Source organism: Aquila chrysaetos, chromosome 21 (genome assembly GCF_900496995.4).
Source record: "Aquila chrysaetos chrysaetos chromosome 21, bAquChr1.4, whole genome shotgun sequence".
NCBI lineage: Eukaryota > Metazoa > Chordata > Aves > Accipitriformes > Accipitridae > Aquila > Aquila chrysaetos.
In genome coordinates, this window is record NC_044024.1 from 16,216,736 (window position 1) to 16,231,828 (window position 15,093).

The 15,093-nt window shown below is 35.7% G+C and overlaps 1 protein-coding gene across 1 annotated transcript in view; it reads right to left on the minus strand.

Moving 5' to 3' along the window:
• Positions 1 to 855: 855 nt before the first annotated feature.
• Positions 856 to 15,093, minus strand: part of RADX (RPA1 related single stranded DNA binding protein, X-linked) — a 29,976-nt gene continuing 15,738 nt past the window's right edge. The window contains exons 12-15 of the mRNA XM_029996438.2: positions 10,784 to 10,863; positions 6,451 to 6,744; positions 4,943 to 5,125; positions 856 to 4,027 (exon numbers count right to left, since the gene is read on the minus strand). Coding sequence (XP_029852298.1) covers positions 3,882 to 4,027; positions 4,943 to 5,125; positions 6,451 to 6,744; positions 10,784 to 10,863 — 703 coding nt within the window. The 3' untranslated portion in view covers positions 856 to 3,881. The remainder of the gene's footprint in view (positions 4,028 to 4,942; positions 5,126 to 6,450; positions 6,745 to 10,783; positions 10,864 to 15,093) is intronic.

Genomic DNA, 15,093 nt, shown 5'->3' on the forward strand with positions numbered 1-15,093 from the left:
TCTAGCTTCGATGAGGCTTCCTAAGAGATTGCTCAAGCCCCCTGCTCCTATTTCAACCTGAACGTCACTTCAGAGGACCAGGTCAGCTTTCATTCAGTGATGTAAGCTCAGGGTTCTCACTTCACAGCACAATCTGTGATGCAAATGACCCAGTTAAAAAGGGCACAAGTGGAGGGAGGGAAATATTAAAAAAAAATTACTCATCTTACAGAGTAAGATAACCAAGTCATTCCCCGCGTTTCTCCTTTCGGATTCTTCCAGTCATCTACTCTGTCAGGTCCAGCTTGTTCTGGTGTTTGTAATGAACTGATTTTAATATTGATTTATACCAATGCAAGAGATGTAGAATCAGCTAAACTGATCACAGAAGCAAACTACCTCTTTCAGCCCATTTTCACATTCTAGCTCACTTTCAAGATTTACATTGAGATGTTTGAATGATTATCACACAACGCTCCATTTCTGGATGTAGGCTCTATAGATTCTTTCTCTGAATTCAGTCAGTGTTGTACTCCATAACAATTACTAGCATCAACTCTTGGTTTCTTATATTAGAACAGAAAAATGAAAACCTTACTAATGTCAGAACTCTGTAGTCCATAATGAAAACAAAGGACAAATTGTAAAGTTATCAAGACCTTTTTCCTGGTTTTCTGCAAAAGACGTGCTGCACACAGTGTTGAAAGCCAAGAGAAGCTGCAATTGGTGGCATGTATTTTGACAGAAGATCAACCTAGTTCTCCTGTAAAGATTCTTTACAAGAGTAAACACTGTGGAGAAGATTCTTGGAAAACTGAAACAACTTTTGTAAGCAAAAAGAAAACGGAAAGAAATTGAAAAAAATAATGCAAGACGTTTACATATATTAATTCATTTATTTATATTCTCCGGGTTTCAGTGTTGCGCTAATTCTACATCACATTAATTCAAAACTGATCTTACCTCTAAGATCTATGACTTAGCAAGTTTTATACACACAAAAGTACCATTAGCTACATACAGTATACCTTCCCCTGGTTTTCTTTGAAATTAATGCTGGAAACATAAGAAACATGCAAACGTTAAGATTTTAGAGTTGGGTATGAATTCTACAGTTAGGGAATGTGCTCTGATAGTATTTTACCGTCAGCAGTAGCAATACACAGCAGCAGCAATACACAGCAGCAAGATGATTCCTATGACATTTTGCAGGAATAAAAGATTCTCTATCTTGGTTTAACACAGCAAAATTAACATGTTTTGACAGACTCGGGATCAAAAAAAGTTTCGTTTTATACTTCCGTCAATAAACACCAAGTAAAACAAACCAGCAGGTAGTTTCTTCGCAGAGAGGACCTTCGCCCAGTGCTACAGTGCTGGTTTGGCAGGGAGGAAGTGGAGGAGTGGTGGAACCATATATTAACACGGCAACACTTCAGAAACTGAAGTCGGCATATTAAGTTCAGTGTTAACTTACAGGGATGGGGTAAGTGCCTCTACAGAATGACCCCGAGTACTGAAACTCCAGGTCTACTACAGGCATTGAATATTCTCTAGCTACACGCAGAGAGCCTGTGCTTCTAACATTGGCACTTCATTCTGCAAGAGTAAATATCTCTCCTTCCTGCTTTTGCCATGAAAAATTTCAAACACCACTTCTGTAAAATAAAATTATATACTTTAAAGTCTCAAGCTCATATTATACATATTCCACACCATTCTGATAGTTCTTTTAGAGTTAGGAATTCCTAACATGGAGGATGAAATGATTAATGCTACATGTTTAAAGTATAGTAAGCAGTGCAACGTGGCAAACAGCCTTTGCTGCATTTCTATTGCAGGGGATGGATGGAGTGGCTAGAACAACTGAATAGAGTGGCTCTGTCAGCGTTAGCCACATCAGTCCTTTCATACAAAGATAATTACTTTAAAAATTGTGTCTAGAAATAACGGTTTCATTAAAATTAGACTTCGACCTGAAGTATATCTAAATAAAAAATACTGGCTGACACAGTCAGCATGGCTCAGTTTGGTACACGAAGTGCTGGTGCTAATCTCTCTCAGTCTAGAGCAATGACCTCTAATCTTCACATACCCATAAGCAACAAAATTACACAAATAACATATTGCAAGCAACACCGTGCTCTTCTCCGGTTGGTATGTTTTCATTTTGCCTTCAGTGGCAAGGTTACAATGCACTCTGAAAGGCATAGGTTGACAAACATTGCTCTAGAACTAATACTATATGAACCATACAAAATATAAACATACAATACATAGTCACATTTAATTAACTTTTAGTCCCTGTGCAATTTAAGTTAAACTTCTCATTAATACATTTTTAAACTGTAAACCACACTAGAGAGACAGAATAATTTCATCAATTTCTTTAGAATGTTAAGACTTTTACTTTTTATCTGAAGTTGCCTATGAACTTGTACTATAATAAAGACAATTACGTTTCTTCTTCCGTTACCATTAACTGAAGTTAAGGTACAGAATTTAAGTACTTGAAGACAAAGTCCACTGTGCCCAGGGCAGATGAGTGAGCTACTAGTTGAAAGAGATACTCCTGAATTAACAACAGGCTGCTAAAATATGCCTAGAAGTTTTCCACAAAAGAATAAATTTGTTCCTATAAATTAACTCTGTGGGCTTTGGTCAATAATGGCACAATTTAATTGGCAAGCTTCCATAATGCAATCATTACTTCTCAAAGAATTGAACTGAGACCAGCATTTCACATGGACAAGTTGTCAAACAGCAATGTGTTTCAGCTCCTGCTTGAGAATAATTTCCTAAGGATCTGGTTGTATAAATTATTTGAGGCTGTTTGTCATGGGAGGAAAAAGTGGGACTTGGTTCTGAACTCAGCAGGAGCCAGCTGCTACTTAGTACATAGGCAAAAAGTTGACAGAATTTTATAGAGTCTCTTGCTCTTGCGGAAGTAGCAGCTTCTCACAGCTGCTCAGCTCCTTCATGTACTCAGAATACAGCTATTACTAAAAAGAAAGAGGATCGTGGCGATCAATAGAAAAAACCTAATGGTGTGACAAACTGTGTATCCTGCCATGCTAAGCACTCCTTAAAGACAGTTTTTCTCTTGCAAAGCTAGAAGCAAGTTCCACTAATAAAGTTTCTTTTTTTTAAATATTTCATTATTTTTTCATTAATAAATAAAATATGTTAAAAACTTTTGGGTGCTACACTCACTACCCGGCGCTGTATATACAAAAGCAGACATATAAAAACACAGCATTTGACCTTCCTCAGGTAAAAAGAACTGAAAGTGGCTTCTTGGGCCACTGAGACCAGTCCCTGATACTAAAGGCACCATGATATTTAATCCCTTTCACAAACACAGTAAGCTTCAAGCCTGTTAGGCTGAAGTTAGGCTGCCCCTAGCACCTCCCACTAAAAGATCACTATGGAACATAATAGCTCTAATCCTCAAAATTATTCTAATTTCCAGCCTAAATTTATATCACAGCCAGTTAATGCTTTTGCAAACACTGCCTTTAATATTGGGAAAGCCTGCCTCTCTTCTCAGTTCTCACCCTGACATATACATTTCCTGTGTATGTATATGCACAGGCAGAGAGATGACAATCATACTCCTTGGTATCCTATCAAAAGATAAGCTCACTGTATTGTCTATTCATCCTTCTTGAACATAAGTAACCAAGACATTGTGTAATCTGTTTCAAGACTGCTGAAAAACAAAGGCAACAATTGTCCTTCTCAGTTACATGGATGACCATTACAATTGCTCTAAGAATCATAATTTTATGTTTATGTCTACTAGTTCTAGAAAAGTGCAATGTGTAGAGGGTGTATTCAAGTTACAGCAATTTTATTTCCCTCCTTTTGAACAATAAAAATTTGAAAAATAAGTTATTAAATTACACTGGATCTGGCACACCAGGTTCCATTGTCTTGTAGATTTTGCTCAGAAAGACTTCCACCTTATCATCACCCAAGTGACAGATGTCCAAGATGCAGACAACATGTTTGCCATCTAGATCCATCGCTGCTTCTACAATTTCATCTAGAAGTTAAGAAAAGGTGTTTTAATATACATACAGTAAAAAGGTATACTGAATTGACATTGTTTTCCATGCAGTAACATGTTTATGTTCAACCTTCTTTCAGTGAAAAACCTCACTCTAACTATGAAATGCTGGCCTACTGGGATATTTGTTTTTCTTTTTGGTAGAATTTTATTAGTAAATTCAATCACTAGAAACGACAGCATCAGAACTTACATATGGAAAAGCTGAAATATGCATTACTTAACCATTAGTGATTCTCACATTTCATAGTATTATTCAGGGAAAAGTAAAGATGTACTTAAATAAAATCAGGTCTGTCTATATAAACATGCAGGAAAACATGATGGTTATATAGCACTTTGCAGTATGATACATGTTAATAGTGGTCACCATATTTGTTGTGAGGTGCTAGTAATTAGAAGCATAATCTGAAGGGAAATAATTCAATAGCAGGCAAATACTTCAGCTTATAGGCACTACAGGTTGCATTAAAGCAGCTGTTCAAAGTGACATCAGTGAAATGTATTGACTGATTGACAGTTATTCTGCTCTATTTCAAAGCAGATCAAGCCAAATATTCACATGCTCAGCCACACATACTGACTTCTACGTCAGTATAGTTTTGGATCAACAAATAACCGCAAATACTATCTAGGTCACTTAGGAGTTTGTGGTTTGGACATTAAAATACTATCTTCAGAGTATGAGAACAGCTCCAGTAAAAACTGCCTTGAAAGTTCAGCATTGCATCTGTTTATACTAAAGGTGGTCACATAGAATTCATATATCTTTCACTGAAGAGGTGAACAATGTCTGACCTACAACAGAGAGTTCTATAGAGCATTAACTCTTGTACTGAAAGATAGAACAAGAAATGATAAACGAGTAACATCAGTGAAAGCCAGTCTCACTCGAAAGCGGAAACATGTCACAAAGCCTTCCATTGCTAGTGGCCTTCTGCTGACATGCAGAGATGCAACTCATACAAGACAATAACGTATCATTTTGAATGTCTTCTAGTTGAAATAAGTGGGGATCTTCAGGACAAAACAGTGGAAGAAATGCAACATCTATTGCTACGTCATGGTTTATACCTGTAGAAAAAAAATATTTAAGTTAGCAGAAAACTTTTCCTTCAGCCCATTAGCAACTTCATGCACCATTTCTTCTGTTTTTTTTTAAAAACCAAAGCGTTGCAGGCTGAACACTGATTTTTATTTACTTGTTCTTTGTCCACTAATTAATAACTGACATCTAAAAATACATTTCAATATATATTTGTATATATATTTATACATAAGCACATTCAATTTGATACAATGTTATAACATACTGTGATTTAAGGCTAACAATGCTGTTAGCTCAGAAAATATTAAACCAACATTGGAAGCCATTTCACACTCCTTTTTAACTCTATTGCTGCTACACGGGCAGAGAAATTCATTTTACAACCAGTGTATCTACACAGTATACGGTGCAGTACTTGTGATACAATATAATATTCAAGACAAAAGTAAGTGCCAGGATTCTAATGACTAAATATTCAAACACCTTCTCTGCAACCCTCCCTTAGCAAATAATGGAAACTTTTAAATTATGGGAACTTAACAGAAGCATCATTAAGCTAGGCAATTTCCTTCTCCTTTTAATGGGAAAACAAAATCAAACAGATTAATATCCCACAGTAATGCTAACAAACAGACACACATCAACTTGTACATTTGTATTTTAACAAATAAAGATCAATCAACTGATGCTTTGTGCTAACCAGAAGCGGCAGAGAGCAGTTCATGAGTATGGCTAAAATACAGCCCTTAATTTTCTACACAGAAGAAAGGCACTTTAGGAGCAACAGTACTCAAAAAACAACTCAATGAGAATAAAGCTCAAAAGAAGCATTTATACTTGTCCTTTTCCCTTTAAGAACACTAACCTGTTTCTGATTAATACCTCTCCAGCAGGAAAGTCAGCTGACAATCAAGTGCAACCGAATAATTTACCTGATTATGTCAGACTGGTTAATTAGTGAACAGGACCGACCTCTAATTGTAATAATCAATAGCTTAAGGACTACGCACATTCTTCAAATAATACACATAAACCTATACATAAAATTGCAGTTGTATGAAAAATGATACTAAACCCAAGAGATTCACTCATTTCATTTAAAGGTGTTTTTTAATGAGAATTACAGCTTTCTGGTAAAAAAATATCCTAAATCATGACTCTAACAAAAATCTAAAATGTCAATAATTTTTTTAAACTTCAACAAATACTCAGAATCAACCGATTAATTTAGAAAAATCCATTCAGTTTCTGACGAACCTTCAAATCATTCTGAAGTTAACACAGCAAAGAGCTAAGATCTTACACTGTTCTTGCTTAACCTTTTTTAGAAGCCAAGCTACCAAGTACTTACCCAGAACCGTCACTTCATAATACCCAAGGCCACTAGCACTTTTAAACTCATCGATATTTTTATCTGTTCTGGTTTCTTTTGGCTGGTGCACTGCTGCATGAAGGTTGTACTGTTGCATAAGTAAGTCTTTGTGCACATAATCAAATTTACGTGGGATGCTTTCTGGGAAAATTGTGCTGTGATGCAAATATTTCATTAACTTGTCTTTTACTTGTGCCCACAGGTCACTCTGCCATGAATCACAAGTTCTTCCAGTCTCTTCAGTTTCAGGTACATCACTCATTCCTTCTTGGTCTATTATAAACACAGAAAACCTTTAGTTGCATATATGCTCATAGAATTGTATCACTTCTCTGCTAGATGAGAAGTATTTTCATTAGAACATTTCAATTATGAAGACAGGGCAGAATGTTCAAAACATACAACACAATGAATTAAACTAGGGCTGGAACGTGAGTAAACTGGTAACCTTAGAGGCTAGACTTGTAGTCAAAAGACTTATTTCACCACATGAAGAGCATCATCCTGGCTTGTTTTTGGAGAGTATGTAACTTGTTTAATAAACAGCCAGAAACCATGAAAACAAGTTTAAAATGGGTACAAGTGAAGGCAAACTTTTCCATTACTTGCACAATAACTATAAGCTTACATTGAGAACTATGCTACGTTTAAACTTTTTGCTATACAGTCAATGATAGCTCCATTCTTCTTTCCTATTACATATAACTTGAGGATTGTTAGTGGTAAAAGCTTATATAACCATCACTTCCAATTTTGAAGGCAAGTATTAAAGCCCACCTTACCAGAAAGCTCATTTCAATATATTCCCAGTACAGCCTTATATCTCCTCTATCTCCTGTGAAACAACCACTCATCAAGTAGCCTTCCGAGCTGGGTACACTTCTCTATGAACATACGCTTTTTTATTTTACTTCTTGTTAGTGTCATAATTGCTATGATGCAGTATCAGGATGTTCAAAAATGAAGAAAACCAGAATGTACACACACAAACTTGGTACAACATAGGCAAGAACATTCAACAAGGGAAATAAGAGTCTTGCTGCATTGAATTAGACAACAAAGGACAGTGAATTTAAAGAAAATTGACACTAATAGTGAAATTGAAAGTGTGCTCTGGATTGCATAAAGCAGCCTGCAGTATTTTTCTCACAGAACTGGAATCCATCATATAAGGCAAAGGGGCACATGAAAGCTGCTACACAAAGAAACATTTTTTCTCACCAATTTACTTGGAGCATTACAGTATTCTCTACAAGCATGAAGACTTTATTTGCCTAATGTATAGTATTGAGTACAAAAAAGTTTCAGAATATAAGTAGTGGGATTAAAGAACACCCTTTCTCTTTCTAAAACGTCAATCACGACTTTGCTTTTCTCCCTCAATATATCATTGGTGCTGTGATTTGCGTGTCCTACTTGTACACTCATTATTAACTTAGCATAAACAGATATGTAATTAGGACAGCACACAAGAACAGCCACCACTGGTTATTGAAACAATAAGATGCTGAAATTTTTAATAATCTGACCACACTTTAGAAGAAAAATAAAGCAAATATTTGAACTCCTCTAGCTATAGAAAGCCTCTTGGCAGCAAAGACTACTTTCTTCTTTAAACCAATAAAAAATATAAAAGTGGCTATGGTGAACACTTAAACACATGATTTCCCACAAAAAGCAATTAAGATGAACCATATTTTGAGTTCAGTTAGCAGAAGGATTTTTTTTTTTCAAATCTACTGTATAATTACAGTATACAGCAGATGTTTTTTTCTTGTAAAAAATTAGAAGTTAATTTGGTCATCAGCCTACACTGTTACTATAAAGTTTCTTTTTTGCAAACACTTTTGTTAGTAAATGTGAGTCACTGCATTTCTGCTTTAGAGTTACGTTTTACATTATCTTACAGCACAGACTGCAATCTTTTACTCCTCATTTGTAAGGAAAAAACCAGTATCTGGAGTAAACGGAATTCCGGGGAGTGAACCTTATCCCAGTACTGCTCCCCCCCGCCCCAGATATTTCAACATCTAAAAAATACACGTTAATAATTTATTTTGTTTTGGCTATCTCTATCACCTCTTTTTGTACATCTACCCAATAAATAATCAAAAAGTGTTACTTTGATGCAGGCTGTTATGATATGGAGCTGCTAAGAGATAGAAGTGTCAGCACTGCTAATACAGACTTATAAAGAGAGGGGTGGAGAAATTTCATGTTACCATAAATAGCTTCTAAAGGCAGCTAAGGGCATTTTCCCTTGCTGGTATTTAAAAAACAGAAATTGCTCTACCTGGGACCGCAATAACAACACTATGAAGCTTAGAGTAACACTTTTCCATTTACCTCTGACCTGCACATCAGTAAATGGAAAAATAGGTATATGATACCTAAGTAATTGATATAAAATGTCAGAATACTGCAAAAAAAAAAAAATCTTCAAAATCTGAAGGAACACAACATAGAAAAGTGTTCACTTTGATACATACACTATAATTAGTAGGCTTGTTAAGCAAAATATACACATGCTGTTATTTACATAAAACTAGCATCAGCTAAACAATTGGTATTTTATATAAGACAATGATATTCCCATAGGACTGACGTTATGTGAGAAAAATATATGCATATGTTTAGCAGCTACATTTACTAGCATATTCATGTAATTATTGCATACTTAGATTAGATGAGGGACTGATTCACTTATTTTGGACTACACTCAAAGTGTCAGCCAACTGAAGTTAAATAGGGTTTCACATGCAGTGAGGAAATATCAGTGTAAATGATATTTTAATTTGTGAATAAATGTATCTAAATATATCTGTATTTCAGATATAAATATCTAAATAAAAGTATCTAAATACAAGTATCTAATGCAAGATTGCTTTAGTACAGTTAAAAAATGAGGCATGTATTTCACTGTACATCTTCATATCCTTTTTTTTTTTCTTTTGAAAACCAACCTTTTAAACCATCTCATTGAAACTGCTTAGACGCATTCTTTTTATGAGATCTACACGATATCCCAACAATTCTCGAGAGAGTAACAGCATAGCACAACGAACACTACAGCTACCAGAAATTCCTGTAAAAATAATTTCAGGCGAGAACACTCGATCTGATTTCTCGTTTTTAAAAACAACAAGAAATTTCACCAAAGACTAACAACCAATAAAGTAATTAATTAGCAAACTTGCTTAGGGACATGTTTTCTTACTTTCGAAGAACAGATCTCTACGTAGTACCCAAGGCTGCTCTTTCTCTGGAATAAAATGTCACTTCAAAGTTACCTGTACAAATTTTTCTCCAATTTGAAAGTTGAAGAAATTTCAGTCTCTTAATATATTAAACAATTGGGAAAATTCACTGTAATTTCTATCGCTTTAAAGCAGCAAAATGGAGTAGATCATCATCAATAGGCTAAAAAGAACAACCTATTGCAGTCATAACTAAACTAAGATGAACTGCTGCCTTGCAAAAATAAAAGGATGGACAACATTATACATGATATAGCTATACATAGAAGCAAATTGGCAGATGTTAATGTTGGGACAGATGCTAGTAGTAGACGAACTTTTAGATAAAATTACATGACTCGGGTTAAGTCAGCTTTGAAAAGAGGAAAACAGGTCAAAATATTTGCATGAAATAAAAAACCAGACCAATCTGCACATAATGACAACTGACAAATTAGACTTCTTTCTCCAGCCAAAACCAGGTATCAAGAAATTAACTGCATGGAACACAAGTTTAATTTTCAATTGCAGAGGAAGAAAGATAAACTTAATATTATTAACTTAGAAAAATCCCTAAACCAAACATCATTCTTATTACTGGCTTATATGTTTCATCCACTTCCTCCCCACATCTTGTATTTGTCTTTTTAATTAGGTACTTACATAGCTTTGGGGCTACCTTCCCAGAGAGGGCCAATTTTATCACATGCAAATCACTATAGCAAGAAAACTGCCAACAGAAAATGTGGGTTCTTACGCTACTAAGTGCTTCTGAGGTACAGAACTAACTTAAAACTTGTATAAAGCAACACTGAGAATTTATTCCCCATACTGGGAAACAGCCCAACACCATCCTTCCAGCCATCCTTTAGAACACATCAGGGACATGACCGAGCAGAATGACATTTACAATACGTTGCTACAGTGGCTCCCTAGAGGTTGATGCAGCCAGATTACAGAAGAGCTGTCTTGACAAACAAGGGTTATAAGGATACCTTTGTTGCCTGTTTTGGACCTGAAGAGTAGAAGTAGGCTTAAACCTTCTAAGGTTAATGTAACAACTATTTGCAACGTACCTGAGCAGCACTGTAAACCGTCTGATACAGCCTGTCCATTTTTATCTTGCACAGAATCTTCATGTTGAAATTCATCCAAGCTATAAAAAGAAAGTTATAGTATATATATATTTAAAACCTATTTAACCTCAAGCGCTATGCAGCAAAAGTTCAAACTTTGACAGATTTCTAGCGATAAATGATAGAAGCTCGAATGAGTGAGCACTAGTAGCTGTGCTACCTCATATCACGAGACTTGTAATATAGCAGCTTGACATAACGAGACCTACTACACTCAGTAAATCAGTTTTGAAGAGCTTAGGACAAGAACTGCTGTATTTCTTTGGTTTATGAAGTTAAGTATTTTGCACTCAAAAAAACCCAGTGTTTGTTGCCCTCTACTGGGCACCTACTGGAAATAGTGTGACACTAAAAGCTGAACATCACGGACGGCCAACAGGTTTATGACTTGATTCTAAAAAGTGGTTGCACAGCATGCTGCTGCACTTTCATATCAGCACCTTCAGCAGTCAAAACCAAAGCATGAATGGAGCTGCATCATCACTCTGGAATCCAAAATGATAGAGAAATTCCAAATAATATATTTTCCTTTGGACATACTACCCTGTTGTAAGAATCAGTTCAATCAAGCAAACTAGATTTTTGTTATACTTTCATTTTTAACCATGAAATTTTAAATTAACAGTAAGCAACTATTCTCTAACAATCTCTAACGAATGACCTAGGATATTATGCAGGAGAAAAACGTAACAGCCTGCAGCCACAACATGGTAAAATAAGCTCTTAGGCTCGTTTAGTCCTTTCTTCTTTGCTCCATTCGTCTTACTATAAACTCACCATGATGTCTGAATAAACTTAGGAAAAATACTACCTTGATTATCTTGCATCACAAACAACTGAGATGTAGGCAAGACTTTGTTAAGGTACCATTAAAATTCCAGACTACCAAAGTTGTTACTAATAAAATATTGTAACTGCGAATACACAGGCACAATATACAGACAGTGAAAAAGGAATCAAAGCCGAACATGGTGTTTAGTGGGACATTCTGTATTTCAGTCATAAGGATTTACATTTTTTTCCCAATTTTCCCCATTTCATACTAGGATATATCTTGAAAATTTCATGTCAATGTTTCATAACATGGAAAATGTCTAAAATCTAGTGAAAAGATAAAAGGAAATACATTGTGGTTTTTTAGTATGAAAGTACATTTATGTCATCGTGGTATGAGCTAAGTACTGGAGTGACCTTCTTGTGATCTCCAACTCTAGGCACAAAAGAATCCTCGCTTAAGCAGCACGAACCATGCAATTGAGGTTTCAGCCACCTAATTTTGTAAACAAAAAAAGCTGCCACATAGCGAACTTTAAAACAGCGTGACCCTACTTGCTTCCCACCACCCACTTAAGCTTCTGAGCAGAGTTGTGTTGAAAATGTTGGTAAATGAAAATTTGTGTTTCTATGTAACTTTGTAGTTCAAAGCATTTCTCAAATTTTGAGGTCCAGGGTAACCTCAGAAAGATACATGCAAGATGTCAGACTAAGTTTTTGCAGTGGTATTTTTATGTTTTCAGATGAAAGTTAGTAGGAAAGTTTGCCTCTCTGTAAAATGGTAATTCATTAATTACATTTTGCTTCTTATGGTATTATTTCTAGATAAAAGAACATTTCCATGAATATAGTATCTTATGAAGAATTAATTCCTTTTACAAGAACCATCATGGAAAGTAACTACTGTGTATGCTTAACAATAAATTAAACATTTATATACCAGCTATATTAATATATTTTCAAGCCATTAGAAGACATGTTCAAAAGTATTAACAAAAGTAGTCTAACTGAAAATTAATGCCCACAAAACTAATTGTCTCTTCTGAGACTCGGACTTCTCAACAAGAAACATGAAAATCTAGCAAAATGTTAGGACAGGCTTGCTCAGAAATCAACATGTCAAGTTAGATACATGCCAACTTCCCTCTTCATTAAAGCAGAAGATTAAAACAACCATACTGCTGACAAGTTGCTATTATGGAAGTGGTTTCTTTTTCCTTTAAAATTGAGGTGAATAGGCTCTGATTTAGAGCTAGTAGAGCCTCTAAAAAATATGAAAATAACTTGTCACAATTTTCCCCCAGTTCTTTCACAGACCTGTAGCTGGGATGATTTCTCCTATCTGCCCGACACGTTATTCCTACCGGACTCCTTTGTGCTGGATGTGCGTACAGTGTAACTTGAGCTAAGTGCATAAGGGAAACCTACTTGTCTATATACAGTTTATATGCTGCTTTGCCAGCCAGTATGTCTGCAAGCCACCTGATATAACCCAAACCCTTCCATTTACTGCAATACGCTGTGGCTGTTCTACACCTAAACACGCACCCACATTCCTATTTTGCCCATGCCAGCTTTATGAGAACTTGTGCCATGCCAAATTTGCTATTCCCAGCCTGCATTCTGCAGCCTCCCTCTTTTCACAGATGCCCACTCGCAAAAAAGCCTTTATTCAGTATTTCCAGATGCACTGGTATTCATCTTTTCAGTCATTTTACTTTAAAGTACCATCAACAAAAATAACATTAATCAAAATAGATGGCAGATGAATACTTTTAGAAAATACTGGGAAAATAAGCATGTCTTGTGCTTCACACCTATTTCCTAAGCACTGGGACTAAATGTGATAAATAAAATTGAGAAAGAAAATAGTTACATCTTGTAGCTATGCCCAAATGATGCAAGGAATCAAAGTGCCTCAAAACAACAAAACCACTCCCCCACACTCACTGATATAACTGGTAAAAGCCTTATTTTATAGACTGGTTTGAAATCAACTTAACTCAACTGTCATGACAGCATTATGGTATACGCATCTACCATGCAAGTAACAAAGAAACCAAACAGCCTTCTACATAATTTTACAAGTCTACACAAATTGATTGTTGATATTTACCAACTTCTCCCTGAAAAATTCTGATTTATGTGAAAAAGGGGTCTGAAGGAAACATCAAATTCTGGGAAACTTTCAGTCATGTAAACCTCAAGCTGAATTTCCCCATATGATAGAATCCTCATCCCTTTGCTCTCATCAGAGGAGAGAGAAAAAGGAGAAAAGGGTCTAAGTTACATAAACATTTAGAAGCGAAACTCCAAGGATAGAAGCAAGTTACTTTTAAGCAGTGTAGAATGTGAGCATGTGGTGCACCAGCAGCTCCATGGTAACTGCAGCGCTAAACTTACAAAGATTAAAATGCTAAGAAAACTACTGTGGTTTTTTTTCACTTCCACATATAAACAAGCCTTTCTGAAATTCCTGATCTTTCCCCATTCATAATAAACTATCAATTAAACTACTTTGGGGTATATTAAATGCTTAAAAGTACATTTATGTTGAATGTCTCTACTAGCAAGGATATAAATATCAACAATAATACTAAATTAACCAGTTTCCTCTTACCTTGTTTTTTCTGAAACAATCGATAAATAAGTTACCTCAGAAATGTAGGAACTGAGGCTGTCAATAAAGAGCCTTAAAATAAGCTTTTACTGTTTAAAAACAAAAAAACTTAAAAAATGCAACCACATGCTGAAAAACTGCACAAAATACTTGACACAAAATAAACTAAGCTAGAATATGTACTTCAAAACATATTGCTACTGTTGTTATTTCATCAATGTATTAAAATATTTCAGTGAGAGCTGACATTCTGCTACTTCTAAGCAACAGAACAGAAACCAATGCAATTTTAAGGAATGTCAGGCTAACTTTCTATTTTTCTTTTGCAGTTTGGAGAATTCAGCACAACTTCATAGTTAATCACAGAAATACACAAGTTACCTTTTAATTATATAGAGTGAAACAGCTTTCCATAATCCAACACAGACTTTCTCCTCCTTTAGTTGGGGTTCTAGCACTAATGGCATAGAGTGGACACACAGGTAGCGAGGAGAGTAGCAGATTGAGAAAAGCAGAGAACAAAGTAAACATGCCTTAACTTTTTGCTTCACTTTTAAGAAATGGGGAGAAAACATTCTTCCCACCCTCCACCCCCAAGAAAAAATGGAACATTTCTCAGCAAGCAGAAGAAAACAGGATTCCTCACATTCCAAAAAACCTCCTGGTTTTCCTATGGATTTGTGCCACAAGACCATGCAAACTCCAGCACCACCTGCAGAGATGTGACCTTAAAGGCAGGTGTCACACATTTAATGAACAGGCTGCAGAGCCAGGCAACCATTTCCCGTAGAAAATGCAGTATCTACCAAGAGGACACAACACACGTGGGCTCAAAAGAGCCTTCTTTATCCCACAG